This window comes from Epinephelus fuscoguttatus, linkage group LG7, assembly GCF_011397635.1.
Source record: "Epinephelus fuscoguttatus linkage group LG7, E.fuscoguttatus.final_Chr_v1".
Lineage (NCBI taxonomy): Eukaryota > Metazoa > Chordata > Actinopteri > Perciformes > Serranidae > Epinephelus > Epinephelus fuscoguttatus.
The window spans coordinates 14,393,302-14,421,290 of record NC_064758.1 but is presented as its reverse complement, the minus strand read 5'-3'; the positions used below and the strand labels follow the sequence as shown (position 1 = coordinate 14,421,290).

General features: G+C 42.0%; 1 protein-coding gene across 2 annotated transcripts; it reads left to right on the top strand.

Annotated features, from left to right (window-relative positions):
* The first annotated feature begins 539 nt into the window (after positions 1-539).
* Positions 540-27,989, top strand: spen (spen family transcriptional repressor). 2 transcript variants are annotated; one of them, XM_049580307.1, is made up of 15 exons: positions 540-944; positions 3,673-3,993; positions 11,754-12,368; positions 15,156-15,313; positions 15,488-15,688; positions 15,783-15,934; positions 16,055-16,180; positions 17,131-17,244; positions 17,330-17,443; positions 17,739-17,839; positions 17,964-25,791; positions 25,928-26,272; positions 26,369-26,563; positions 26,730-26,888; positions 27,006-27,989. In XM_049580307.1, exons 1-15 carry the CDS (start codon positions 862-864, stop codon positions 27,135-27,137), a joined length of 10,644 nt encoding a protein of 3,547 aa, XP_049436264.1. In that variant the 5' UTR covers positions 540-861; the 3' UTR covers positions 27,138-27,989. The 2 variants fall into 2 exon arrangements, with proteins under 2 accessions (XP_049436264.1, XP_049436265.1); XM_049580308.1 differs by lacking the exons at positions 540-944; positions 3,673-3,993 and adding an exon at positions 4,024-5,890.

The following is a 27,989-nucleotide window of genomic DNA, read 5'->3' as shown; positions in this document are numbered from 1 at the left end:
TCCATCCATCCAACCATCCACTTTTGAAAGAGTATGCTCTGTTCAGCTTCACAGGAGGCTGGACGTTATCCCAACACTAATTACACCCAGTAATTATAAGTATTTTGCCAATGATGAATGATTAACATACCTCAACAAACTAGCAGCCAAGATGAGGTGATCCTAAATACTCCCTCTGCTACTTTTATTTTTGTTTTTAGAAATGTGGGCCTATGACTCACCTGGTAAACGTGGGGTGAGGTTGCTTCTGTGCATTGATAAAAATATAATGCAGCCTATTATAACAACAAAACATTCCCAAAATATCAAACTCGGGATCATTTAGTGTCACTGTATGCAAAGTGCCTCACCTTGCCATACCCAACTAGCACTGATGGGATCCTCCTGTGAGTCAAAGCTTCTCAGATGTCAAAGCACCTTCATTCAACCAGGGGTTTTCTCGCGCATGCGCAGGCGCGGAAGACTATCTCATCGGGGAGAAAAAAAGAAGTTCACACACAAAGCCACGCCTGCGCGGTGTGCCTCTCATTACAAGCGAAGTTGCTGCATCTTTTTAGGAAGCTACATGCTTTCTTTCGACACCCAAAGGTCGCATGGTGTCAGGGACGCGCCTAGTCACGGGAACAGTCCGGAGCGCGTTCATGAGGTGCAAGATCGCGCTTTAACAGTGAAGAGTATCAAACAGCGTGCGGGGATCCAACCTAATGGTTTACATTGGGTCACAACGACCAGTCAATGATTTGCGCCGAGTATTTCTTTTTTCTCGTCCGGCGGTTTATTTTGCAAACCTTTTCTATTTTGCACGGGAAGAAACTGACATAGCAAACTCATCTGTATGATAGGGGAGAAGGAGCACACAGTATGGTCCGGGAAACCAGACATTTATGGGTGGGAAATTTACCCGAAAATGTACGAGAAGAGAAAATCATTGAGCACTTCAAGCGGTGAGTAGAGACACTAATGAGCGACGTGTGTGTGCGAGTGTGTGTGTTTTGTAATGTAAACGACGAGTGCACGGCCAGCATCTCTCTCTGTTGTGTCACATTTTAGTGAAGTCGGGATGAAGCAGGAGGTTCCCCCTGTAGCAAAGTCCTATTTGGCAACTGCTGTCAGCTCTCCCCGAGCAACAACATTGTGCTGCATTTGAGCGGAGATAAAAAAGCAAAGGGCTAGCACGCTTCAGCTTCAGCCACCCAGCTAGCGGACATATGGTTTTGCCATTTTGACACGCTTACTAACTTGTAGGCTAGGTGATAACTTTACTAGTCCTTTCATGCTGTGTGCTTGCTCATTCACACCAGGTAACCATTTGACTCGTAAGAAGCCAACCTTTCCACCTGGTTACCGCACAGAAACACATATTTCTGTACCTTAGACGCCGTCAGCACACTGTCAGTGTAAACAAACTTCAGCCTACCTGGCGAGCTGCTAGCATTGTACAAGCCATGCATTGCACAGTCTGCATCTCTGGCAGACTGTATCCAGTCTGTCGCCGTGTGTTTCATGGTGCCCGAGCAAATCAGGGACCCGGTGATTCACTTGACTCTCTGCGAGTTTGTCAGGTCACTGCTTCCACCCAGACCTGTGCACAAAGTGTGCTTCATTAGCATACTATGTCCTTATCTATCAGGGTGCACCGGAGCTGTTGCAGAAACTGGATTTTTTTTTCCTGTAAATGTAACACAAGTCAGTGAAAAGGTGACGCGACATCCACGCTGCAACACTGTGGCAAACTGGCCGTGATTGTGCTCCGTGTTAACTGATATGCAACACTGTAACGCTATAGCAGGCTTCTTGTGTTTACTTTGTGCGCGTATGGACACAGAAATGGTTATGTTTGCCACATTAGTACCGCGTTACCCCCTCCACCCCCCAACCCCCAGCTGCTGCTGCTGCTGCTGCTGACTTGCACAGCCTGCAGCGCGATCTGATTTAAGCAAAATCACACAACATATCGATATTTTTTAATTACGATATTCTGATTGAGCTCCACTTGTGCTTTCTTTTTTGTTTTGGGGGCTACTAGAGCACATCAAACCCATGCACCATTTATGGGCTTTCAGCTCTTTGTTGTCTTCCTCAGGACGAGGAGAGAAAAAAATGTAAATATGAATTTTTGTGTGGCTATCACGGTTTGTCTGCGCGCTCTCGCCTCTCTCTTCTCGGCTGTCAAGGAAATAGCAGCCCGCCTCTCCGTCCATATGTGCTGGAGACCAGACTGCTGAAAAACATCATAGTCTACCTATATGAGCAACGTTGGCTTCTTTAATGTGTAGGCGTCGCCGGATCAGACGAGAGCTGCCAAATTACCAACATAAATCACACATGTCTGTTTGACAAAATTGTAACGGAAAGGCGCAGCGCACCCCCCAACATACCTCTGTGTAAAATATATAAAGTGATGATGATGATTTTTGCTTTGCACCCGCTTGGTGTTATTATTTAGGGTCGACAGATGCAGTGAGTGAACCACAAACACGGCTCGTGTCTGATCAATGCAGCCGTGCAGGACGCACAATAATGGGCTACCTATATGCCGTTTTATTTACACAAGCCCGTGATAAGATGTGCGTAACGTTATGTTTTGGAGGGGGATGGTGACTGGCAGCATGTTATTGCAATAGCGGAGGGGAAACTGTGTCGGCGAGTGGCTTTTTAGCATGCTGCCTCAGCTCCAGCGTTAACCCAGAGGTAGTCAGAATATGCAGGTGCATGACAGCCCGATGTGTGATAGAAGTCATTGAAGATGGGGGACGGCAGAATGAGTAAGCAGTGTGAACAGCTTTTCTAAAATGGCGTCGGAGGCTGTTCAATGTTGGGAACTGGCATGCCAATAAATTTATGGGCACCCTACTGTCTCTGTCGGACAGCGAAAACACACTCACGAAAGATTCATGGGGGGAAAAACTCAACGCAGAAAGATGATAGCAGGCACTGTGACGCCACACTGGGCTTGCAAATTTTGTGTTATAGGCTTTGCATCTGTCAATTCAACCATCACTCAACGAGGTATTTTGTCATTTGCACACGTATGATGGAGACAATAGGATAGCCTACTTAGACTCATACACATCCATTAAATTATGAGAAGTTATTTTTTAAAGTTGAAGGGAGAAAAGGGGAAATGATGTTTGAAATGTAAAATTGCCCCAAAAGTGCTTTGAAATTACTAAAATAGAAGAAACCATAAAGAAATGCATAATGCATTTAGGGTTTTTTTTAACCCACACACAGCGAATCAGGAAATGTCACGTCTCCTTTCATGCTGCCCAAACCTCATCTGTGCGCTTTCCAGTAGCTGTAATCTCATGAGCTGCATCCTCCTCCCTAGACAACATGCTAATGTTAGAAAATATATGCATTTATTAACATGCAACGTGCCAAGGTTTCAAGTCCAGTTGCTGGGTTACTGTTGCCTTGCAAGAAAGTACCACAGAGCAGAAAATAAAGAGTAGCAAAGCCACCTTGCCTCCCACCCCTCCACACACCAACACACACACACACACACTGAAATGATTGAATTCAGCAGTAGGAGATTTGAAAAAAGGTGTCATCATTTGAAAAATGATTTTCCATATAAATTAAAACTGTACTATTCATAAACAGTGATGCAACATAGTTTTAGCTCAAAACCGAGTGATCACCTTTTTTTCTCCACTGTTTTCTCATCAGATATGGACGTGTGGAGAGTGTCAAGGTCCTGCCCAAGCGGGGTTCAGAAGGTGGAGTCGCAGCCTTTGTGGATTTTGTGGACATTAAAAGTGCTCAGAAGGCTCACAATGCTATCAACAAGATGGGGGACAGAGACCTGCGCACTGATTACAATGAACCAGGCACAATTCCTAGTGCTGCGAGGGGGCTGGACGATAGTCTGTCCTTAGGCTCTCGTGGCCGGGATGTATCAGGGTTCACAAGGGCGGCAGGGGGGACCGTGTATGGGCCCCCCACGTCGCTCCACAGCAGAGATGGACGCTATGAACGCAGACTAGACGGGTAAGTGGACAACGTTTCTCTGAAGGCAGGGGGAAACCGTGGTTTCTGGTATACACCTTACCTCCAAGCATCTTCCCACCATCTGTTCATTGGGGGCGGGGCGGGGTGGGAGGTGGCGGTCGGGAAGAGGAGAAAAAGAGTTCATGCTCAAGAATAAAATCTCATAGGGATCCCCTCTAGAGTCCTCAGAGCGTGGCCAGCGCTCCTGGATTCATACAGGTAGACACAGATGTTCCATAAGAGATCATGTCTGTACACAAGTGTATCTATTACTTAAAGGAATAGTCAGTAGTTTAATCTGTTGGGGATTATTTTTGTGAGTCTAAACATCTCTGTGAGGTGGATGTATCATTTGCGGAAAATATGGGGCAAAGATTGGATATCGTAAAATTTCCCAGGATTATTGGAGATTGTTGGAGAGAGAGAGAGAGAGAGAGAAAGGGAGAGGGAAAGAGAAAGAGAGAGAGAGAGAGAGAGAGAAAAAGAAAAAGAGAGAGTGGTCCAGCGGCCATCCCTGGGATTCCCCTAATCTGGAGTTACGCGTCCTGCTCGGTGGATTAATGTCACCCTTTTTTCCTCATGTAACAAAACAACCAAGAGCATACATTATATGTATAAGACACCATTGTTTGGATTAGTCTAATTTGGTTTTCAGTTATCGTGCACGCCTCACCAAGGTGTTCATTCTCGCTGGCTGGAGTCATGTGGATAACCTACACAGGATATTTATACCTCCCTGTTGGATTAAAACTGGCCAGACACCTTAAGGATATGCTATCATGCTAAAGGTATGGGTTGCTTTCTTGGTTCTTTTGGTTTTTTTTGTTGTTTTATTTGGGATTATATCTAAAATCAGGGCATTACAATTTGAGTGCTGGGAGACCTCTACTGGTGATCCACCTCAGTAGAGACAACAAAAACAAGTGAGCAAATGACTTTTTTTTCCTGCCTTATTTTTGTGGAGATTATTTTTTTTTTACTTTTCAACGACTGAGACTCGCAGATTTATTGAGGACCCACATGGACTATGTTTGGATTGTACAGTTCAAAGAAGAATGCTGGAAATTGAGACTGGAAAGTTGCTGTTGGAGATATCCTACCTCATGTCTGTGGATTACCTGCTCCTTTCGTGAATGTGGAACTATAATTTAACCTTGGATACAATCACATCCAGAATAGGAGATCAAAGTTGCACCCACGAACTGAATTTCCCATTGACTCAGCTTCGGTTCAGACTGCATGCAGGCTCTTCTGCTTGTAAAGGAGATTGACAGCAGACATGAACATCCATGTGCTTCAAGACTGTTACGAAAGTTCTCTACCCTGGGAGTGAATACAGTGCTACGACAAACAAGAATCTGGATTACCAATAAGAGACGTTCTTTATTTGTAATCTGTCATGGCCAGATTTCCCCGTCTGCCAAAGGAATTTGACCAAAGTGGAATGAGCAGGACTTCACAAATTGAAGATGTAAGACTTAATTTTTCCATCACTTCCGTCATTGCTGTTGGGGAATCAACGGTGGACTAAACTGAAGATTGACTCCTGGATATCATGTGTTTATTTTACTGGACTTGAGTGCAACACTGATTTTTTTCCCTCCACGTTTCGATGGATATATGAACTCAAATTGACATTTTCCAGCATACAAAACATCCCTAACCTGGATCCGTACAAGGCCAAGTGTGTTTTCGTCATTTTAATAAAACAGACAATCGTCTAAGTATGCGAGGTTCCACTACCCTGAAGATGAGGATTACATTTTCTAACGTGAACAATGTTGCTTCGTTTTTTCCCTCTCCACTCAACATTTTTGCCCATTTTTTTCTGCTCACAAAGTTCTATCTCCCTAGATTGTATTTGGAATTATAGGTCAAGTTACCACTCTCTCAAAAGGTTGGTATGTCCTGCCCTGTGTATTTTAGCTGTCCTCTCTAACCCCCTAGTTTGAACCCCTGTCTCTCTCCATTTTCCCCACTAACAGAAGTAGCTGGTACATAGACTGCTGTTACTGCCTGTGTCTATATGCAGACCTTACCTTATATTGTTTTCTTTTCTCTTTCTGTCACCTGACCCCACCTTCAGCTCTTGTCCCCCCGTCCTCCTTATGATGTGTAGATCCGTATTTCAGCTGTTATTCATGACTAGTGATCAAAGTAAAAATTTCAACACTGTCATAATATTACACAGAAATGGGGCTGTGGATAAAGATTTAAAGACAAACATTTGTCACATATTTACAATACGTGCAGTGAAAAGCAGGGATGGCAAACTACAATAATAATGATTTGAATAGGAGTCAAAATTAAGGATTAGGCAAGCCAAGTTTATTTATAGAGCCCTTAACCACACACAAAAAATGTTATTTAAGGTGCTTTACAGGCAAAAGGTAAGAAAAATGAAAAGATTAAATAACCTACGAAAGCATAGGCGAGTTTAATTAAAGTATAGACAGGTTTAAAAAACAAATAATAGTACCATAAAACTGATTAATAGAAAGCAGTGAAAAAGAGAACAGCTTAGTTTTAAGTACTTTGTTCCAAGCATAATGGCTAAAAGCCGTTTCACCATATTTGGACTGAACTCTGGGCCCTGCTAACTGATGGATTAGAAAAAACAACAAAGGTAAAATGATACAGGTTCAAAGATAAGAAAAAATAAATATATTTATGCAGTGTATATATTTCTTAATGTCTCTGAAAAAATAGTGAGGCTGAATTAAATAACTGTTAAATTATCCTTGTAGGTTGTTTCCAATTCTAGCTTTGACAAAGTCAGGTTATGATTTTTATGTGTCAGTATCTTTTATTGTGGAAACGACTAGTTAGTAATTAACAGAAAATTAATAGATGAGTTTGCATTTAGTCAATAGTCAATAATAATAAGTCTTTTATTAGGCAAAAATGCCAAAACATTTGCTGCATGTCTGCCTTTGTCTCTCGTATGTAATTTTCGATAAAGTATCTTGAGGTTTGGACTGGTGGTTGGACAAAACAAAATTTAAATGTCACCTCAGGCTCTGAGGAAAAAAAAATCCTGCAAAAGCATTTTATAGACTAAATGATTGGTTGATTAATTGAAAAAAAAAAAAATCAGCATATTCATCAATAATGAAAATGGCCATTAGCTCCAGCCTTAGTGTATTTTGTCCCTGCTTTGCAGCTGCAGTTTTGAAATGTCCTCAGCTTCCTTTTTATGGGACAAGAGTAGAATATGAATACTGTATAACCCGTCACAGGGTGCAGATTTAAACTTAGTTTTTTTAAACTCCTGAGAAATATAACGTATTTAAGATTATTTTTGAAGCATTTCCCTTTTTATTAGAGAGTTGGCCACAGTCACTGACAGGAAGTATGCAAGTAGAAAGGTTACATCCATTTAGAGTCCCTGCCTGGATTTAAATGCTTCATGTAGGGCTGGCTGATAAAATGGTAATTGAAGTAAGATGGTATGGAAGGAGAAATTTCTCTGCCTTTTATACTGTGGTGTCCATGCCTTTTCATTTCTGATTGTATTGGACTGTTGTAGGCGACGCTGCAAATCAATAAGCAGGACTGATTCATGGCAGTGCTGGCTTTACAGGATTGTTGCATCAGTTTGATTGATTACATTAATTTGTATTTAATTCACTGGATTAACCTAAAACAGACATTCCACTTTGGTTATTTAATTTGCAAACAGTAGAGTTTCCAGAAAATATACTATGTCACTATATCTATATCATGATGTAAAACGATCAACCCAAGCTCTGTGCTTTGTGCTTTAGCCTGCGAGGACAACAGGGTGCTGCACAGCTGCACAGCTGCACAGCTAGATTGTACGTTTGCATAGCAGAAGGACATTTAACAATAAACTACTTATAAATAGTTCTGGAAATTTGGAATTGAATTGACGTGCATGTACTGTATTGCTCCCACATGACTGAGTCTCCACATTAGATGGCTTTTTAGCATGCTGCTGGAACGCATCCTTATAATTATGCTGTTCACGTAATCCCAAAACAGTTGATGTGCTTAGCATGCACCAGAGCAGACTAATAATCAAACACTGATGGAAATTCTGCCAAAAAAAGTCTAACTGAATTATTTTTAAGCTCCATGAATAATGTAGAACCTGTTTTGTGTAAAGTGAAATTGAAGTGAAATTGAAGGCTATCTATTGAGCAGTGAGCCTGCGCCACCAAATTAGCATTTTCGAGAGCATCTAGGGGTCAAGGTAATCCATCAGTTTCACAGCAGACATCGTTATACCATAGATGTTATTCATGAATCCAGCACACAGATGATTAAATCAAATAAGCTGAAACAGAATTTGCCCCTGACCCGCTGTACTTTATGTATTGTGCAGCGAAATACAGACAAAGTGCAAGTCGCCTAAACCAATTTATCCTCAACATCCAGGAGACTATGTGCATCCCATGCACTCTTTTGTTCCTGTGCCCCATGGCAAAATCCTTTGTTGGAAAGACTAAATGAAAGACCTCCATTTATGAGCAAATAAATGGAAGTTGTTTATGGCTATAGGTTACATTTATGTCAGATCTTTTACATAGAGGAATATTTCCAGATTGGCCACATCAAAGAGTGCCCACATAAATTAGTATAAATAATTGCTCAGTGACTAACCCTGCAAACCCCTAAATCCAGTCAGTAATGCCATTTGGTGTAGACCTCAATTTTTGCTCTTGACTTGAAAATAAAACTAAGATCACATATCCTTGAAAGGGATACGGTTTAAAAAATGGAGGGCAGGGGTGTACAAAGGGTTAAGCTTAGGGGATGAATGCAGTCTGTCACAGTCTTGTCAAGTAAGGCGTGTGAATATGAGTAACACATTTTTTATCAGCCTTAAAGGTCAGGTTGGGCGTTTTTAAGAAACTCATCTTATGGATCATTTACCAAATGGTTTTTCAGGACATCACAGGGCATCAGTGATGCAGAGGAAGACACTTGTGTCATATATCTTCACAGAAATGGCAGCAGCCTCCTGTTAGCACCTTGTGTAACCCATGTTACTTGGTTTCTGTGGCTCACATTGACATGCAGGCCACTTACTTCAGTAACTGTTTGGGCTGTGGAAATTCACATGCAGTACTGGGGTGTGGAGATACACTGAAAAGCTTTTAGCTGATCTTTTGTGCAGGGACTCGTTTCCCAATTTCCTGCATCATCCAAAACAATTAGTAGTATTTCTAATGGAAACATTACACTGCGCATCTTTGAAAGTTAGATTGTAAAATGTAAAAAAAAATAATAAAGGGAAACCTATAAAAATGAAGCCTTTTGATAAATGAAGTATTTACAGATGTTTGCTTGAGATTCAAAACAAAAAGCTTTGTGCCCTCATTTTCCCTGTTATGAAGAAAACGTTAACAAAAAGCTGCTGCTAACTCCTCTTTAATCAGATAAACACTTTCAGAAGTTTCTCCATGTTGCGAATGTCTTTGATTTGTACTTACCGTTCTTTGTTGGCGTAGACAGTTTAGCAGCATGCAACCCAGCAAGCAAGCAAAATTTGCATAGACACATCTTTACACAGATGTAATGAAAAAACAACAACTCTCAAATCAATCAAAGATTCAAAAGATTTGGATGCCTCTATCAATTGTCAGCAAGGGCAATTTGTAAATCCCATCTAGGGAATTGGTTGGATTAACTCTTTTCTCACGTTTGATATTATAAGCTTAATTTTACCAATGGAGACAGAGCATATCATTTTGATGAGTTCTAACTGTGTGAAAATTTCTTTCTTAGCTGAAAGTGCGCACTGGCAGGAAAAACTGGGGATGGGAGAAGGAGGTAGTGAGGGTCTTAAAAGGTTGCCTCAACTCAAACCAAGAAGTTGCAGTTAGATGATATGGACATTAAAATAGTAGTCCAGCAAGATGCTATGTGCACTGGTTGGTTTTATCAACCATATGAACGAAATTTCTGGTTTGGATACGACATAACCTTTAGTTTTTCCTCAAAGAAAGCTCTGATTTATACACAGTTGTAGCTTTTGGAGGGACGCAGTTGTCATGTCCCCCTCAAATCTTTAGAATATGTGCATTTGTCCCCCAACCTCCCAGTAAAAACATGAAAATAGCAGAGGACTTTATTTTGAAGACATTTGAGACATTTGCCCGATAAATGATGCAAAAAAGACAAAACTTGATGCAGAAAAATTAACCACAACACAGGACATTATGTGTCCATTTCATGTGTTCCCAACGTCAAACCCAAACCTATGCCCATGTATTAATATGATTAAATAGGCATATTTATAGAGCAAGTTATTTATTTTATTCTTAGATACAGGTCACATAGCAAAAATATGTAATTTTCTTAGAATTGGAAGTAACTTTTTGAAATTGCTCATGTACATATGAGACACTCCAGTGTCACTCACGTACAAAGATTAAATTACAAAAATATTTTATTTCACATTAGCACTGCACAGGTTTTTTTTGTTTTGTGTTTTGTTTTGTTTTTTTTGTTTTTTTTTTTACAATTTTCACACTTGAGGTTCGTTTGTTATTAAAATCCGGCACAGTCTTGAGTTTTAAAATTTTCCATCGTCTTGTTTGAACTGGACAAAGAAGAAAACATAGCCTCTGATTTAAGGAACCAGTATAATGAGGGTTTGTAAGTGTTGTTATATTGAACCATATTCCGCCCTGTGTTGGAACATCAAGACTAATTTGCTGATTATAATTTGATCTGAATTCAAACAGTGGTAATTGCTGTCCTGTCCCGCTCATTAGGGCGAGTTGGGTAATACGACTGCTGTAATGACACAGCAGTCGTATTACCAAATTAAATTCTGATTGCTTTATTCAGAACGAGGATGTTCGGGTCTGAACAGAATGTCCTTATTAGCACCGTTTCTAATGTGCGTCTTCATAAAAGATGCTTTTGAAGGCCTTTTTTTTTTTTTTCAGGAGAACAAGTGGTGTCAAATTGTGTAACATTACAAACAAAAGGCTTGTCATAAGTCACCTCCAAAAACCTTCAACAAAGCCTCTCAGATAAAAGATGAAACGCCTCAAAAGTGGCTTTTGTTATAGTTACAAGACCAGAATGACTTGACAATCTATAAAGGCATGAATCTCTCATGTAAATCCTTTTTATTATAAGAAATCTTTGTGCAAGTCTGTTATATCCTGCAATTCAGCTTTGAAATAAGCTGCAGATTTCTGTTCTGTTAAACACTGAATGCATGCCCTTTGCTAAAAATCTCCTCTGGTTGTTCTGTGTTGATTGTATTTTCAATATAGCGTGTCAATTCACGGCAGGGTGTACCACTTATGTATCTCTTTGATGCTTGAACTGAGAAACTACTGAATGATAACACATTTGCATTCAAAGAAGAGCAGTTTTTGACAAAATAAGCTTAAAGTTTGTGTTTACACCTCCATGCTGATGCATGACAGTTACCTAACTGAACCTAGCATCTTTGTTGTGTTGCTATGATGGCAGAAGGATCTGATGCATTTCATCTCCAAGTCATAAACAGTTAAGAAATGCTCAGTTGCCCAGTTCATCATTTAAATTCCTTTGTAATTCAGTCTGTAGGCTGGAAAAGAATTATCTCTTAGATGCTTAATACCCACCCTTCTCAAAACACTTTAGTGCCCCGTGTTCCCAAGTGTCTAATTAAGAAAAACCCACCAGAGACACCTGATAATTTTGTTTGCCCAATGTCTGATGCTAACAGCTTTCTTAAATGTTTAGAATGTAACTGTAATGTGATGTTGTCCTTTCTTCCTGTTTGTTAGGACGGCAGAAAGTCGGGATCGGGCGTACGATCACAGTGCCTATGGACATCACGAGCGTCCTGGTAGCAGTTTTGAACGCCAACGGCACTATGAAACAGACTATTATCGTGATGCAAGAGAGAGGACTCTAAGCACGGCTGGGAGCGGGTCTGGTACCTCCAGTGGAAGTGGTACAACGGTGTCGTCAGGAGTCAGTGGAACTATTGTTAGCGCTGTTGCTGGCAACACGGGGACAGGTGGATCAGCAGGGGCCACGACGGGAGGAAGCGGAGGATCTACATCCAGTGGGGTGGGCTTCTACCGCTCCCACAGCAGGAGTCCATGTCGCTTTGAGACACCAGAGCCTCGCTATGAGTCTCGTGCCAGGGAACCCTTTACTTTGGCCAGTGTGGTTCACAGGGACCTTTACAGGGAGGACAGGGGTCGGCGCGGGGAGCGGTCATACCGCCACAGTCGTAGCCGGTCTCCACACTCAACCCATTCGCGAAATCCCTCTCCTCAGAGACTGGCGAGTCAGGCTACCCGTCCTCCACGCTCCCACAGTGGGTCAGGCTCTCGCAGCCGCTCCTCCAGTTCAGACTCAGTCAGCAGCACCAGCAGCAGTACAAGTGGCAGGTAAGTCAAGTTGTCAACATTTCTACTCTTGTGCATGGCTGTTGTCTACCTTTGTGCATCCCAGCCTGAAACATGTGCTGGGCAGAACACAAGAGTATTTTAAGAAAGAAATCTGCACTCTGAATGCTGCTTCACATAGTACAGTACTTGTTTAAGTTTATTGGACAAATTCAGTGGATTAATAATGCCATCTATCTGTCAAGTCACAGTGGTAGCTGGATGGGGAATTAATTTTTGATAAGGTTAAAATGGGATTAATGTCTTGACATTCCCTGGTAGTATTCCAGTGTCTTTGCATTTATACAACAACACAGTATATTCATAACCCCATGGTATATTATTTAAATCAAGTTTCTGAGATTATTTAAATTCAGCTTTCACAGTTTTTTTCAGATCGACCAAAAACATGTTCATATATAGACCCCTTAATATTTTGCAAAGCAGGAAAATTGTGTAAACAGTGTCACTGGTGTGTATTTTGTACCACTGAGCAAAACGTACAGTGGATCATATCATTGGCACATCTGAGTGTGGCTGAATAAATGCATTAGCTTCTCTCAAACATGGGCCCAAATTAAGCATTCACAAAGTCTTCCTGCCATATTCTGTGTATAATACTATCTTTTTAAACCAACTGCAGTTACCCCAGCATATATTTATATCAGCTGTATTGAATTCAGCAACACTTTTTAAGCCAAACCACCAGTTTTGCCAGCAAGCAAAGACTTGCTTGTGCATTTAATTTCTGTCTTTGGTTAGAGGGGACTTTGTTGCTCAACATCCCTCAATGCAGAAGCTGTGGTTTATAACATTAACCGTTTCAAGATAACATATCCTAATAGTGTTTCATTATGTCTGTTTCTTCAGCAGATACTGCATATTTTTTTGTCATTCAACGTTGATCGAAATAATGTTATAAAAGCAACAACATGCCCAACCATAAGGTTAAACTTCAGATTGATTGTAAGCGCTGCAACGACAGGCTTGCTTTTTCTGTTTTCAACATTTGAAGATACCTCCGTGCTCAACCCAGCAGAAATGGCATACAAGTACCTGCATGTTAGAAAATTATTTTAAAGACACACCATGACAGGGAATATATGGTAAAACCCCTTGTCTTTGATTCCCATCATAAAACCTGAGGATTTTAAAGCAGTCCATACATGGGCAATGGTGCCACCTTGAAAGATGACATCACCTACAAGGGCTTTGTAAATAGGCTTTGAGTGACACTATCATTTCTAATTTAATAGTATTAAACAAGCTGTAAATGTGTGAACCTTTGAAGCAGTGTTGTGTGTGCAAATTTCTACTTTGCCCATTTTTGTATGATCATTTGTGAATTTTCAAATGTCAAATCTTTTTTTTACAAAGTTGTTGGCTGAGGAGTTGATCGCTCATGAGAGTCAAAGCACAGAAAATGACCTTTGCTGTATGCAGTTGCTGTAATGACAAGCTTTTTGGGTTATTAAGATTTGATCTGAATTGGGTTATTACCGCTGTTCATACTTTGGAATAAGTTAAGGTCCACATGACCGTCATCATAGTTGTCGGTTTTCTTGTGCTCTGTTTTGAATTTGACATGCTGATTTAGCTGGTTTTATGCACTGCCGGGTGTTGCTGTAATGTTGTAATGATATTTGTGTGCATGTTGTTCTAATTTTATTGCGTTTTTATAGTTGATTTTAGTTATTATTGATGAGTGATTGTACAAGGAATGCATAAATAACAAAAGCCTGGGATGTAAATTCAAGTGAGGTCTGCATTTTTAGAAATATAAGCATGTCCTTCACTACATAAATTCACCTTACCCTCTCCAGTTGTTTCTGTTTTGGATAACTGCATCACCTTTGGACACAGCAGAGTCCACAGCTTTGAACGACATGTAGCGACACATGTGGTTTGACGAGGTAGTGCTGTGGGGGGAATTTCAGGAGACGGCTGGTATATTTTTCTCACTGCCTACCTCTGTATGTGCAATGGCTCCCCCCCTCCGTGAGATCCAGTTGGAACTGGAAATTTCTGGCCAGTGCTGGCTGCCTGCCCACTCCCACAGGCCAGGCTCCGTGAGCAGCACTTCCGGGAGTGTCTGAGCACAGGAGGAGAAAGTGAGAAGGAAACAAACAGCAGAGGGCCTAGAAAGCCGAGACAGGCATGGGAATGGTTTCAGAAAAAAGGTGCATGAGGCAGCCATGAATTTGCCGCTGACGTGCAAATCTATCTTTTTATACTGATAACCAGATGCGCTGCATAAACTGGGGAGAAGGAGGGTGTTATTTCCCTCTTCAGCTGAAAGACAATGTGGTTTTTAAACAGTATAAAGACACATTGTCAGTGCATTGCACAAACTGTTATGCAAATGCATCGCTTCTATATGTTAGATCTGGAATGTGCACATATTATTGCCTTTTCAATACAATATACAATCTCATCCTCCTTTCTTGCCCCACAGATTGGAAAGAGCAAACACATTTTGTCACCTTTTTTGAGTCGGTGTTAACAAAAATTACATTTGGACTGCTGTTCTTGACATTAAAATATAGCTTTTAGCACATATTATCCAATCTTTGGTTTCTCAGAGCATTTACAGTACATATACAGTATATGCATTATGTTTTGACAATCTGTTGAGACTCTATTGAGGTAAAAATATCAACAGTTAGGCTCTAAGGCAAAGGCATCAACCCGTTACAGTAACAGAAGACCACCTTTGCATTGTACATTGATAATGATCGAGACTGTGAAGCATGTAACAACATCTGAGTCCATGTTCATCTTTTGCTACAGTGATTCTAGCAGTAGCTCAAGTGATGACTCCCCAGCACGTTCAGTGCAGTCTGCTGCTGTTCCTGCACCCTCAGCACTTCCTTTATCCTCCCTTGACAAGGATGAACCACGTAAAAGCTTTGGCATCAAGGTCCAAAATCTTCCTGTGCGCTCTACAGGTTAGTTGTAATGTGCTCCTGCACAACAAACATCAACAGTAGTGCACTATATTTCTTAATAGCCCCCAAATTTTGACACATTTTATGAAAAATCATTACCAGTAGTCTATTATTTAAGAAATGTTACTTTTTCAGTATGCATACTTAATAAAACATTTAATCTGTTCATTTTAGATACGAGCCTTAAGGATGGTTTGTTCCATGAATTTAAGAAACATGGAAAGGTCACTTCTGTGCAAATACATGGCGCTTCAGAGGAGCGTTATGGGCTTGTGTTCTTCCGCCAGCAAGAGGACCAAGAGAAAGCACTTGGAGCATCAAAGGGGAAGCTTTTTTTCGGCATGCAAATTGAAGTCACAGCCTGGAATGGCCCTGGTAAGTTCTGGTTTTTAACTATACAGCAGCATAAACTGGAAACAACAACAGCAACAAAAACAAGATTCCAAAGTGCACTCACTGTATTTTTCAGAGACAGAAAGTGAGAACGAGTTCCGGCCCTTGGATGAGAGGATAGATGAGTTTCATCCAAAGGCCACACGAACATTATTCATTGGAAACCTGGAGAAGACCACCACTTACCATGACCTGCTTAACATCTTTCAGCGCTTTGGAGAAATAGTGGTAGGTTAATGTTGTGAAGTGGTTGGGAATCAGGTCGTATATACAGTGGTTACCATACTGCACAGTTTGAATTGAGCATGCCTACTGACAACATATTTCTGTTTTCATTATTCTGCAAAGGATATTGACATTAAGAAGGTGAATGGAGCCCCCCAGTATGCCTTTCTACAATACTGCGACATTGCCAGTGTCTGTAAGGCCATAAAGAAGATGGATGGCGAGTACCTTGGTAACAACAGACTAAAGGTGAGGATTATCATGTTAATTTAATTAACATTTTAAACTTTTTAAATTTTAATGAAAAAAAAACAGAGGTGATGGTGTTTGGCCCCAGCGGCTCCTGTGTTTCCTCCCCTGTTGATCTGGGTCCTTTGGCAGTTTATACAAAGTCTGCTGTTACTAACTTGGGTTTTAAGATGGACAGTGATTTTAAATTGGACCGCCAAATTAGTGCAGTTGTAAAGTCAAGTTTCTTTCACCTCAGGCAGCTTGCGAAGGTGAAGCCTTTTCTTGCACATCAGCACTTTGAAGCAGTAATCCAGAGTTAGCCAGTCCTCCCTTGCACGTCTCCAGTTAGTCCAAAACGCTGCCGCTCGTCTGCTAACTGGAGTACGAATGAGAGAGCACATTACACCCATCCTGGCCTCCCTCCACTGGCTGCCTCTGCACTTCAGAGTTCATTTTAAGATCCTTTTATTTGTTTTTAAATCTTTAAATGGCCTCGCCCCGCCCTACCTCTCTGAGCTTCTTCACCCCTACGCCCCTGCCCGGTGCCTCAGGTCAGCTGATCAGCTGCTCCTTGAGGTACCAAGGTCCAAGCGAACACAATCTACCTCTGCACATCAGACAGGCCTCCTCACTGTCTGTTTTTAAAACCCACCATAAACCCCACTTTTACTCACTGGCTTTTAACCCAGCATGAGACCTTGTTCTGTTTTTATTTGTTTTTATTTGTTTGTTGCTGTTTTTATTGTTTTTTTGTTTTGTTTTGTTTTGTTTTGTTTTGGGTTTTTTTTTTTTTGTTTTTTGTTTTAATTGCTTTTTATTATCTCAGTGTTTTGTTGTTTTATGACCTCCTATGTACAGCACTTTGTTTCAGCTGTGGTTGTTTTAAAGCACTTTATAAATAAAGTTGAGTTGAGTTGAGTTGGGATAAAACTATTGCAATGTGATTCATTTTATCATTTCTTTTTTAGCTGGGCTTTGGAAAGAGTATGCCTACTACGTGTGTTTGGTTGGATGGATTGGCCTCAAATACAACTGAGCAGTTTCTTACTCGTCATTTCTGCCGCTATGGACATGTAGTCAAGGTAAGTCTGTTTATTTTCCCCCTCACAGTTGCCTATTGTTTACTTTCTGGCACCTTGGGACTCTATTTTCCTCTGTCTTCCGCAGGTTGTATTTGACAGAATGAAAGGAATGGCCCTTATCCTGTATAACAACATTGAATATGCACAAGCCGCTGTCAAAGACACAAAGGGCTGGAAGATAGGGGGCAGTAAAATCAAGGTAACTGAAACAAAGCTTTGCTATGAAATTTTGCAGTGTATTTTGTGTTCTCAATGCTTAAATATGTCAAAAATTCCAGCAACACATGTGGTATATAGCACAATTCTGTTGTTCTATTTTTTATATACTACAAGTGTTGCTGGAGTTTTGACCTCTTTAGACTCCTTTCCCTTTTCCACGTACCTTCTAATTAAGTGAAGTTGCATCAGAAACCCCTACTGTGCTTCCACAGTGTTATCAACGCCTGGCATGCTGTAAAAATTGCAACTTACCCTTCTTTTTTTCTTTGCTTCAGGTGGACTTTGCCAATCAGGAAAGCCAGATGGCTTTCTATCGTTCAATGCAGGCATCTGGCCAGGATATTCGAGACTTCTATGACATTCTCTCTGAAAGAAGGTTTGTGTTGTTTCCTTAAGGAATAATAATTATGCCTCAATTCCATTTAATGTTAAACCTAACATGATTGATGCCAAAGTATGATGAAATTATAGCTTACTTTTTTGGGTTTATTTCTTGGCAGGGATGATCGACGAACTCAGTATGAGTTTCAAGCAGAAAGACAATATTATGAAAACGTACGAACGCCAGGAACATATACTGAAGATCCACGCCGCAAATACCCCGCCAGAAGTCGGGAGTTTTACACTGAATGGGATCCATATCAGGGAGATTACTATGATCCACAATACTTTGAAGACCCACGGGAATATCGGGAATACAGAGCTGACCCTTATGAACAGGACATTCGCAAATACAGCTATTTGCAACGGGAACGTGAAAGAGAGAGAGAGCGCTTTGAGACAGATCGTGGACGTGATCATGGGAGGAGGACCATTGAGCGTAGCCAAAGCCCATCTCACATTGCCTCTCGTCGTCCTGCCAGCCCTACTGCATCTCCTTCGCTCTCTGAGAGGATACCAAGTGATTCAGATCGCCGTATTTGTTGCCGATCTTCTGAAAGAAGTGGTAGCTGCAGTTCAATCTCCCCACCCAGATTTGAAAAACTTGAAAAGGCACGCACTGAAAGGTATAATAAAACGGACAAACTTGAGAAGGATCGAGTCTTCGAACTTGAAAGAGGGACTTTGGTTGAGAAGGAGAAGCGGACTGGACGTAAAGATCGAGGGGACAAGGACAAAAGTGAGAAACAGAGGCTTAAGAAGCTCAAAGTTGCGTCACCTATTCAGGCATGTGAGACAGAGCCAGAACTTGAAAGAGACGTCAGCCCTGAGGCTGTCCTTCGAATTAAAAACAGTAAAATTCCAAAGGAAGGCTCAAGCAAAGGAAGGTTAGACCTTCTGCCTTGTGTTGTGCAATTAACACGTGTTAAAGAAAAAGAAGGAAAATTAATTGGTCAATCTATCCAAGAAAAGCAAATACCAAGAGGTGGGAGTGACAGTCCTAGATTGGCATCACCCTCAGCTGACCAGAGGAGTCCTCCATTCCGCTCAGACCCATCAAAAAGTGATATCTCTAAGCATGGAAAGGTGCCCAGAGACAAAAATATGCACAGTTTAGTGGAGGTTATTGAGAAGGATGCTAAAATCAAATCCAAAAAACATGGAAAATCTGAAATGGGATTTGACAGTGGCATTTCTGTGGATATTGACCGTTTGGCTGCAAGGAAAAGGCGTTTTGAAGACTCTGGAAAAACTGATCGACAGAAGAGAACTAGTGAAGAGGATCTTGTTAGACCTGGACTTCATAAACTATGGAACAATTCTAAGGAGTCAGACTTGGATAAGAACCTTTTGATAAAAGGGATGCATAAAAAGGAGCACCACAAGGATAAATGTTTCCGGATGATTTCAGTTAGCAGTCCAAAAGATGGACGAGACTGTGAAAGCAACTCTGTAGGCTTTTCTCTGGAGCAGCAGTCACAGCTTGGGGAGCTGCCTGAAGATTCTACAGATCAATTAAACTCTCCCTACCTTAAAATGGATTTAGAAGGTTCAAAAACTGAAAACAGCTCCAGTCTCACAAAGATGTCAGATGATGGCAGTCTTGATTTGGATGAATTAAAAGAACAACAGAAACAGGTATTGTCTGAAAATGAACAAGGGAGAGGGAAGTGCAGAGACTCTGATGACGGAGATGAACACTTTGTGCACATTGACCAGAATATTTGCACAAAACAAGTTGATCAGAGTCGATGGCTCCGACCCAAGCTTGGCAATCCTGATAAGTTGCTCAAGTTTGAAAACCCAGCAAGTAATGACACTCATGACTTTGAGAAGGATTATATCATGCATGATGTTCCAAAACCAATTCAGGATATGGCCAGTGATGACTTCTCTTCCAGTAAACGAAAGAAATTAGAGAATTTTGACTTTGAAATTGTCACTGGAAAAAGAGAACGGAATTTTCCAAGTTCCCAAAAGCTGAATGAAGACATTTATCAAAGTCTAACATCCTCAATAGGACATGGTCACTTTTCTGCAAATGAGGAAGATGAAACTGCTCAGATTTCTTTGTCAGTTATAAACAAAGACAGAAAATCTTCTCCAACAACAGACGAGAAATTTTCACACGCGGAGTCATTGAAAAACAGTATGGGCCTTACAGCCACACATTTTCAGTCTTCTGACAGTGAGCTCACAAAGCTTAAGACAACCTTGCTTGGATGTGATGAGGAGTTAATGCAACGTTGGGAAAGACGGATAAAATCTGATTCACTTAGGATGGAAATGACTTTCCCAAGTGATATTGCAAAACCTGAAACCATCCGTAAACGCCTTGGCCAGGATTTGGAACCTGGAGAAGTGCAGACTGATTCAGATGATGATGGAGAAAACAAACACATCTCTCCCAAGTCAAATAGTTCCTTGTCTTATATGCTCAGGGAACGTGACGAGAGGATGACAGATCTGAAGCTTTCGGGCTCATTGGAAAAGAATAAGTTTTATTCTTTTGCATTAGATAAAACTATAACTCCTGATACTAAAGCACTCCTTGAAAGAGCCAAGACATTGTATTCTTCCAGGGAAGATAATTGGTCCTTTCTTCCCTCACGCTTTCCAACCTCCCACAGCTGTTCAGATAAGGACAAGGTAGAGCTAGCACCTCGACCTATTCCTTCGTGGTATAAGAAAAAGATTCGTACTGACTCTGTTGAAAAGCTACATGATAAAAAGGAGGAACTTAAGCCACAAGACCAAGAGCGACAGGACCTGTTTGCCTCTCGCTTTTTGCACAGTTCAATCTTTGAACAAGATTCTCGGCGACTGCAGCATCTTGAACGTAAAGACCAAGACTTAGAAACTGGAGTTGGTAGACCTTTTGCTAAGCCAGGTGCTACTGAGGCACAGCCTGAAGCTGGACTAGGTGATATGCCTCAAGAGCCCATAGTGCTTTTCCATAGTCGGTTTTTGGAGCTTCAACAACAAAAGGACAAGGACCACACCCCACCTGATACTGAAAATGATTCATTGGTGGTGGAGATTAGAAGAGACGAAGGGCAGAATTGTGATAATGTGCTGTCTGATAAGGAATCTGAGCCTGTACTCAAGGTTGATGACAAATCAGCCAGCCCCCCATTAACCTTGTCAGTTTCACCATTTGTTCCTTCGCCAAAAGAAATGTCATCACCAGAAAAGAAGGAAATTTTAACTCCATCATCAGATCAACCTGCATCATTTGTCAAAGAAGAGAAAGTAGAGCCAGTTCTTGAGATATCTCCATCTAATTATTTTCCAATGGAAGACTTCAAACCTGTTGCTCCTAAGCTAACCATAACTCCTCCACCTGTCCTTTCAGAGCCAGAAAATGAAATGGAAACAAAAGTAGAGTTAATTGAACCCAAAGCAAAACTCGGAGATAGTTTGGCAGTGGAACATAATTCTCATGTGGAAGATAAACCTCCCACTCCTGGTGCTTCCCTAAGTGGTTTTGAGAGAGAGACTGCAGAATTCTCTTACTCTGACTACCCAAAGATTGAAGAAAAATCTGAAATAATTAAAACAGAACCTAAAATAGAAAATCTGGAGACAAAACACTTTGAGGATTCTCAGAAAACTGAGACAGAAGGTGAGGTATGTATGCCAGAGCTAGAGGCTGAAATTAAACCAGTACCAAACCGCAGACAGCCCAAGAGTAAAAGGGCAAAACCACTGTCAGTATTACGTACATCACAGCCATCCCAAATTGTTGCCACTGAGAAACCTGCAACACGAAAGAGTGAACGAATTGACAGAGAGAAACTCAAAAGGGCTTCATCTCCTCGGGCAGAAGTACCAAAAGCATCAATTGAGTCCAAAGCCACATCCAAGTCACCAATTCATGCATCAGATTCTGAGCAAAATCTTGAGTCGAGTTTGATCCATGGCAGAACACGTCGCAGGAATGTACGATCAGTTTACGCCACACTACATGAAGATGACCAAGCTGGTAAAGAGGTGGTGGAGTCATCACGCTCTATGCGCAAACGTGGTGTGGATAAAGAGCCAATGCAGCAAGATGTTCCAATTCCATCCACCAATACAAGGCGAGGACGCCCACCTAAAAGAGGGGTCAAACGAGGTGAAGATTTATCACCAGTTAAGGGGGATCAACATAAAATGATGGAAGAAGACACAGAGGTCAAAGAGACCTCCACTACTGTAGAGGTTGTAAAAGCCTCTGAAGGATGGCGTTCACCCCGCACACAGAAAGGGCAACAAACGCAACTAACTTCATCTGCTCCAGGTAACAAGAAAGGAGGTAGAATAGACAAACAGTCTGGGAGCACTACAATGATAGCTGAACAAGCTGATTTAGCAAGTCATGATGAGTCAGAACTTAATCCTAAAGCTGATTCTGAACTGTTTGTGAAGCTATCAGAAAAGGCAGAAAACGCAAGCTCACCAGTGCACAGAAAGGAAAAAGACTTAAAAGATTCTGGTGGAAAGAAATGTGCTGATGCGGATATTGAAAAGGTAGACACCAGCGCCGCTGAAAGGAGACAACTGCCTGAAAAGTGTGTTAAGATGAAAACACCAAGGCTGAAAAGAAATACCAAGCAGGTCACTGAAGATAAATCACACAGCTTAAAAAATCTTGAGATCCGTGTAAGTGTTGATGATGTGAAAGGTTTACTTCGTTCAGAGGAAGATGAGCCAGAGTCATTTGAAGCTCCCACTATTACAAAAACCAAGACAATAGTACAAGACAATAATGAAACAAAGATTATAGGCTTTCCAAAAGAATCAAAAGAATTTGATGCACAGGAACAAGAAGACACCCTATCAGAACCTGAACTTCCTACTGATCCAGCGGCTCTCTTAGCACGGCAGATGGAACTAGAGCAGGCAGTTGAAAATATTGCCAAACTTACCGTTGAGCAACCTCCTCGACCATATAAGGAACAACCTTCAGGGCAACCTACCATATTGCCTCCTGTTGTAGTTGAGCCAGAAGCTGAGGTTGAGGAGAAGCGAGCTAATCCTGCAAGTGAAACTGAACTTGCAGCTGCTATTGATTCCATTACAGCAGAAGAAACATGTGCAGATGCAGATAGTTTCACAGCTCCTCCTACTTACACTGCTCTTATTCCTACCCCTGAGTCCTTGACTTCCCCCTCCTCCAACGAAATTATGGAACCTGAAACACACATGGTGATCAACAATATTCTTGCTGCGGACTCAGACGATGGTCCTCTGACACCCAGCCCAAAGGGGCTAATGTCGGAGCCTAAGGTAGCTGAGGATACCCCTCTTCTTGAAACACCCAAGAAAACAAGCAGAGTTAGAGCCAAAACCCCGAAAAAGTCAAGAAGCCGTAAAGGTGCAGCTAATAAAAAAGTGGATGCTGCTGAAGAGGTTTCACAACCTTCTCCAGTCAAGTTACCAGAATCAATTCCAGAAGACCCAGAAACCATCAATTCAAAAGCAGTCACTGTTACAGCTGGGGCAACTGCAGCAGCTTCTGTGGTCACTGCTGTTGCAACTTGTAGGCGTGATGTCACAAGTGCTATAACTGTAGACACGCCCAAAGAGGCAGAACAGCCTGAAGTTGAACAGCCGGTACCCAAGGAATCTGCATTTCATTCAGGCACAAGCAACATCTCCAGTAATAAAAAGCATCCCCAGGCAGAAGAGCCACCTACCCCTACCCTTGCTCCTGCCCGCCCACAACCTGTATCCCAGTTCAGTGTACCCCTGTTGCGGCCTGCCAAAATGCCACTTTCGCCAGACTGGCCTCCTAGAACTGAGGAAAGTAGAGTCTATGCTGCTCCTTCTTGTCACGTCACAGTGGTAACTCCTTCTCCACCAGCATCAACTGCACTTGGAACCCCTTCAGCGAATCCCCCCATGCCTCCTGACACAAAGGCCTCAGATATTGACCCTAGTTCCAGTACCTTAAGGAAAATCCTAATGGAACCGAAATATGTGTCTGCATCAAATAGCAATTCTATTCCTACCACTATGGTGACGTCTGCACTGTCAGATCCTTCACGGATGTCAGAGAATGAAAATCCCTTTGATACAGTGAGTTCAAGACAGCTACATCACGAAGAGAGACCACCTTTACCCCCACAGCCGATACACCATAAACCCTTTCCATTGACAGAGTCCCAACAGAACTGTGGAGAGAAGACCCAGCATACAGTTATTTCTCCTGCTACCTCAGTAATAAGTCGAATTCCAATGCCTTATGATACAGAGGAAACTCCTCGAATTTCACTAAGCAACCGAAGCATTGGTTTGTCCATTCCCAAGCAAAAATTCAGATCAAACTCTAATGAGAATAATCGCTATCATGGCATGGATATTGCAGAAGATGGAACTAGAGGACGCTCTGTTGTTGAGACCACTCCCTATAATACAGGCTCAAGTCCTGGCCTAAGGGTCAATACATCAGAGGGTGTTGTTGTTTTGAGTTATTCCGGTCAGAAAACCGAAGGACCTCACAGGATGAGAGCCAAAATTAGTCAAATTCCTCAAGCCAGTGCGGGTGATATAGAGTTTCAGCAATCTGTGTCCAAACCTTCGATTAAACAAGACCCACTCATCACATCATCCCAGTCGCCTACCCCAAAAGTAGCCCCAACTGCTACAGCCTATGGGCACACAGGAGTTCTCTTGACAGGCCAGTCATATAACTCTCAACCTGTCATTTCCAGTACAAAGCAGGAGAGTCTTGGGTGTGACAAATCTGAAGCCCCGTATCACACAACATCCCAGGGTGGCGTCGTAAAGATGTACCAGCAGCCAGTTAGTTCACCTCAAGTCTTGATGTACAACCAAGCTGTGATTCAGCAGCAGCATGGCAAGAGAGGACTGGGGTCTGAACCTCTCCCAAAAAAGATGGACATTGGCAAAGCTGTTCAGCAGTCTAACCTGAGCCCAGTCATGAGTCCACACCACCCATCACTGTCTGGAACCCGCATGAGCCCCAGCCCTAGCATCCCAACTGATCGGTCAGCTCTACACCTAAAGCAAGAACCTCAGTCCCCACGAACAGCTGTTCACTCCCCCTCACACTTTGTCAAAGCCTGTCCTCCTAGCAGTTCTCCGAGAGGAACTTCTGTTGTTCTAGGTCATGGCATGCCGCCAATGTCTACATATCATTCTGGTATGCATCACCCACACTCAGAACAGTCCTCTGTCATAATTCAGCCTCACAGTGTCACTCAGGCAATGGCTCATGAAGCCAGGATGAACACCCCACCAATGTCTGGGATGAACTATGGAAGGCGAGGTGACTCCCTGTCTTCCTCCCACCCAGGGCCTTCACAGCGTTCAAACACGCCGCAACCTAATGTCATCCGAGATTTGGTCCTGCAGTCTCATTCAAGTCCCCAGGGGTCAGTATCAAGTGGTGGTGGCAGCAGTGTAAGTGAAGAAGACCCCAGACACTTTAACCAAACCCTTAGTAGACCCTCCGTGCCCCAGCTCCAATCGGATGTAATGATGATTCACAGTGATCACAGAGGGCTCCACCCAAGCATACGCATGGATCAGTACAGAGATATGCACCAGCGCATCCTCATGCACCAGCAACTGGGAGAGCAGGCTGCTGTAGAATCAAGACAGTCACGTACCTCAGAGACTGGAACGTCTTCAAGCAACATCTCTGGGCCATCAAAGAGTCCTATTGTGGGAAAGAGCATTGACCTCTCTGCAAAAGAATCTCTCAAACCACTAGAAGGAAAACTGATACATCCAACGACCAACGAAAGTAGAATAAGGGGAGTCCATGCATCTTCTCCTGTCCTGGTCTCTCCTCACCCACATGGGGTTCAGCTGATGCATCCAGGAGGGGCAGGCTCCTTTCCAGTGTACCGGGATATGCGGGGCTTTCCATCGCAGTTTCCAGGACATCCTTCATCAGGACACAACCTGGCTAACCAAGGCATTACATCTTCACAGGTCACTTGATATGCTTGTGTTATTGACATTTTGCAAATATTTCAGCATTTTAGAATATATTATTGTATTTTACAGATCGTATACACATACAAAATATGCATAACTTTATTTGTTTGTTATGTATTCTCTTAATCAGGTCCCTCCAGAGTCTGAGCTGGGTCACAGGGGTAAAATGTCTCAGTCACATGGGGGAGGAAGTGATTCCAAGCCTGAGAGTTCCCATCTTCGCCATGCTACCTCTACGGACCTCTCACACATTTCCCGAATATCACGGGATACAGTCTCCCCCTCCTACCAGTCTCCAATGACATCCCCCATGAGTCTTACTCACAAGCCAGATCTGTCTCTACAGAAAGGCCCTCCAGCCTTCCTGCCAACACCTCCGCCAGCAATACCATCATCAAGTTCTCTGCATCCACGGCCCGATGCTAAGCTGGAGCATTCGGGACATCGTTCCGTTGACATGGTGCAGCTTTTGACGGTAGGAAGACAGATTGAACATACATGGAATATGTTTTCTAGACAATACCAAAGAGAAAAATACATCTGAAAACCATTTTCTGTTTTTGTTTTACAGAAATATCCTATTGTATGGCAAGGTCTGTTGGCACTGAAGAACGACCAGGCTGCTGTCCAGTTACACTTTGTTTCTGGCAACACCATACTGGCCCAGCGCTCTCTGCCGCCCCCAGAGGGAGGTCCTCTTCTCCGTATTGTCCAGAGGATGAGGCTTGAGGCTTCCCAGCTGGACAGTGTGGCACGCAGAATGACTGTGAGTATTTTGATTCTTATTACCTCTGAAAAGCTGGTTCTAAAGTTTGGATGAGCATATTTAACAAGATTAATCAAATGGAGACTTGCACATGCATGGATTTTAGCCAACATCTGTGGGATATGATATGTTTACATTTCTGATAAAGACTTATCATTGATGGCAGGTGGAGAATGACTACTGTTTGCTACTGGCTCTACCCTGTGGTCGAGACCAAGAAGATGTCCTTGGTCAAACCCAAGCCTTGAAAAGTGGCTTCATCACCTACCTGCAAGCTAAACAGGCAGCTGGCATTATCAACGTGCCCAACCCTGGCTCTAATCAGGTCAGTGGTCTTGAAACTTTATTTGTTTTACCTCTCTTTTTAAATTGTACCTGTGTTTTACAGTTAAATATATAGATTTAGTCTTGTCTCATGTTATTTTCATCTTTTAATTCACAGCCAGCTTATGTGGTGCAGATTTTCCCTCCGTGTGAATTCTCAGAGAGCCACCTTTCGCAGCTGGCCCCGGACCTTCTCAACAGCATCTCCAGCATTTCCCCTCACCTCATGATTGTCATTGCCTCTGTTTAATTACCTCCATTTTTTCCCTGAACAAAGCCAACACCAGCCCTTTTGGACTCATCCAGTTTTGTAAACTGGAATTGCCTCATATCTTTTATGAGTTTGACTTTTTTAAAAGATCTAATTTAGCATGCACTCACTTTTTCTCCCTCACTTCACCAAGTCCTTAAGTCACTCAATGACATCGAATTCCAAAAACTGAACCTTTACAGAGAGGATCTGAAGGGTCGAACAAGGATTTTTGATGATCATTTCTGATTTCTCATTTCATTTTTGCCATTTTTGGAGGTGTTGTGCATAGCCTTTTCTAATTCATAGCACCCACAAAGCTATGGATTGAGACCTTCCTATGGGATATTTTTTACCTTCAAAAAAGTGATTGTGATTTTTTTTTTTTTTTTTTAAAAAAAAAAAAAAAAAGACAAACGATATGAGAAGTCATTGCACTATGTTAAGGAAAAAATTGTGAACTCTGTACAGATTTGAGTGTAAAATGATACGTTATGGAATCATTCTCGTGATCAGCCATGCTTGTGCAAGATAAAAGAAAATCATTGCCTGGAAAATGATCAAGAATCATTTCAGCCTGATCAATCATACTGCTTTTGCTCCTTCACCATCAGCCAACTTCTACATCATTTCCGGACTCAACTCTCCATCCCGAAGTGTTCCCTGCCCCAGGAACTCGTGAGGGGACGTTTAGAGTTGTACAGTTTACACTCAATGCCTCAACAGGGGACTATATAAAAATATTTAATTTGTTTATTTTTGTTTGCATCTTCTTTAAGCCTAAGGGTATTGTGGACAATTGTGAAACTGTAAATATTATAAATATTTAAAGACTGAAGCAATGTGGAGAGA

Coding starts and splice junctions, on each gene's coding strand:
- spen (XM_049580307.1), top strand. CDS start 862: ATGGTCCGGGAAACCAGACATTTATGGGTGGGAAATTTACCCGAAAAT. Junction 945..3,672: donor ATCATTGAGCACTTCAAGCG/GTGAGTAGAGAC, acceptor TTTTCTCATCAG/ATATGGACGTGTGGAGAGTG. Junction 26,273..26,368: donor ACATGGTGCAGCTTTTGACG/GTAGGAAGACAG, acceptor TTTGTTTTACAG/AAATATCCTATTGTATGGCA.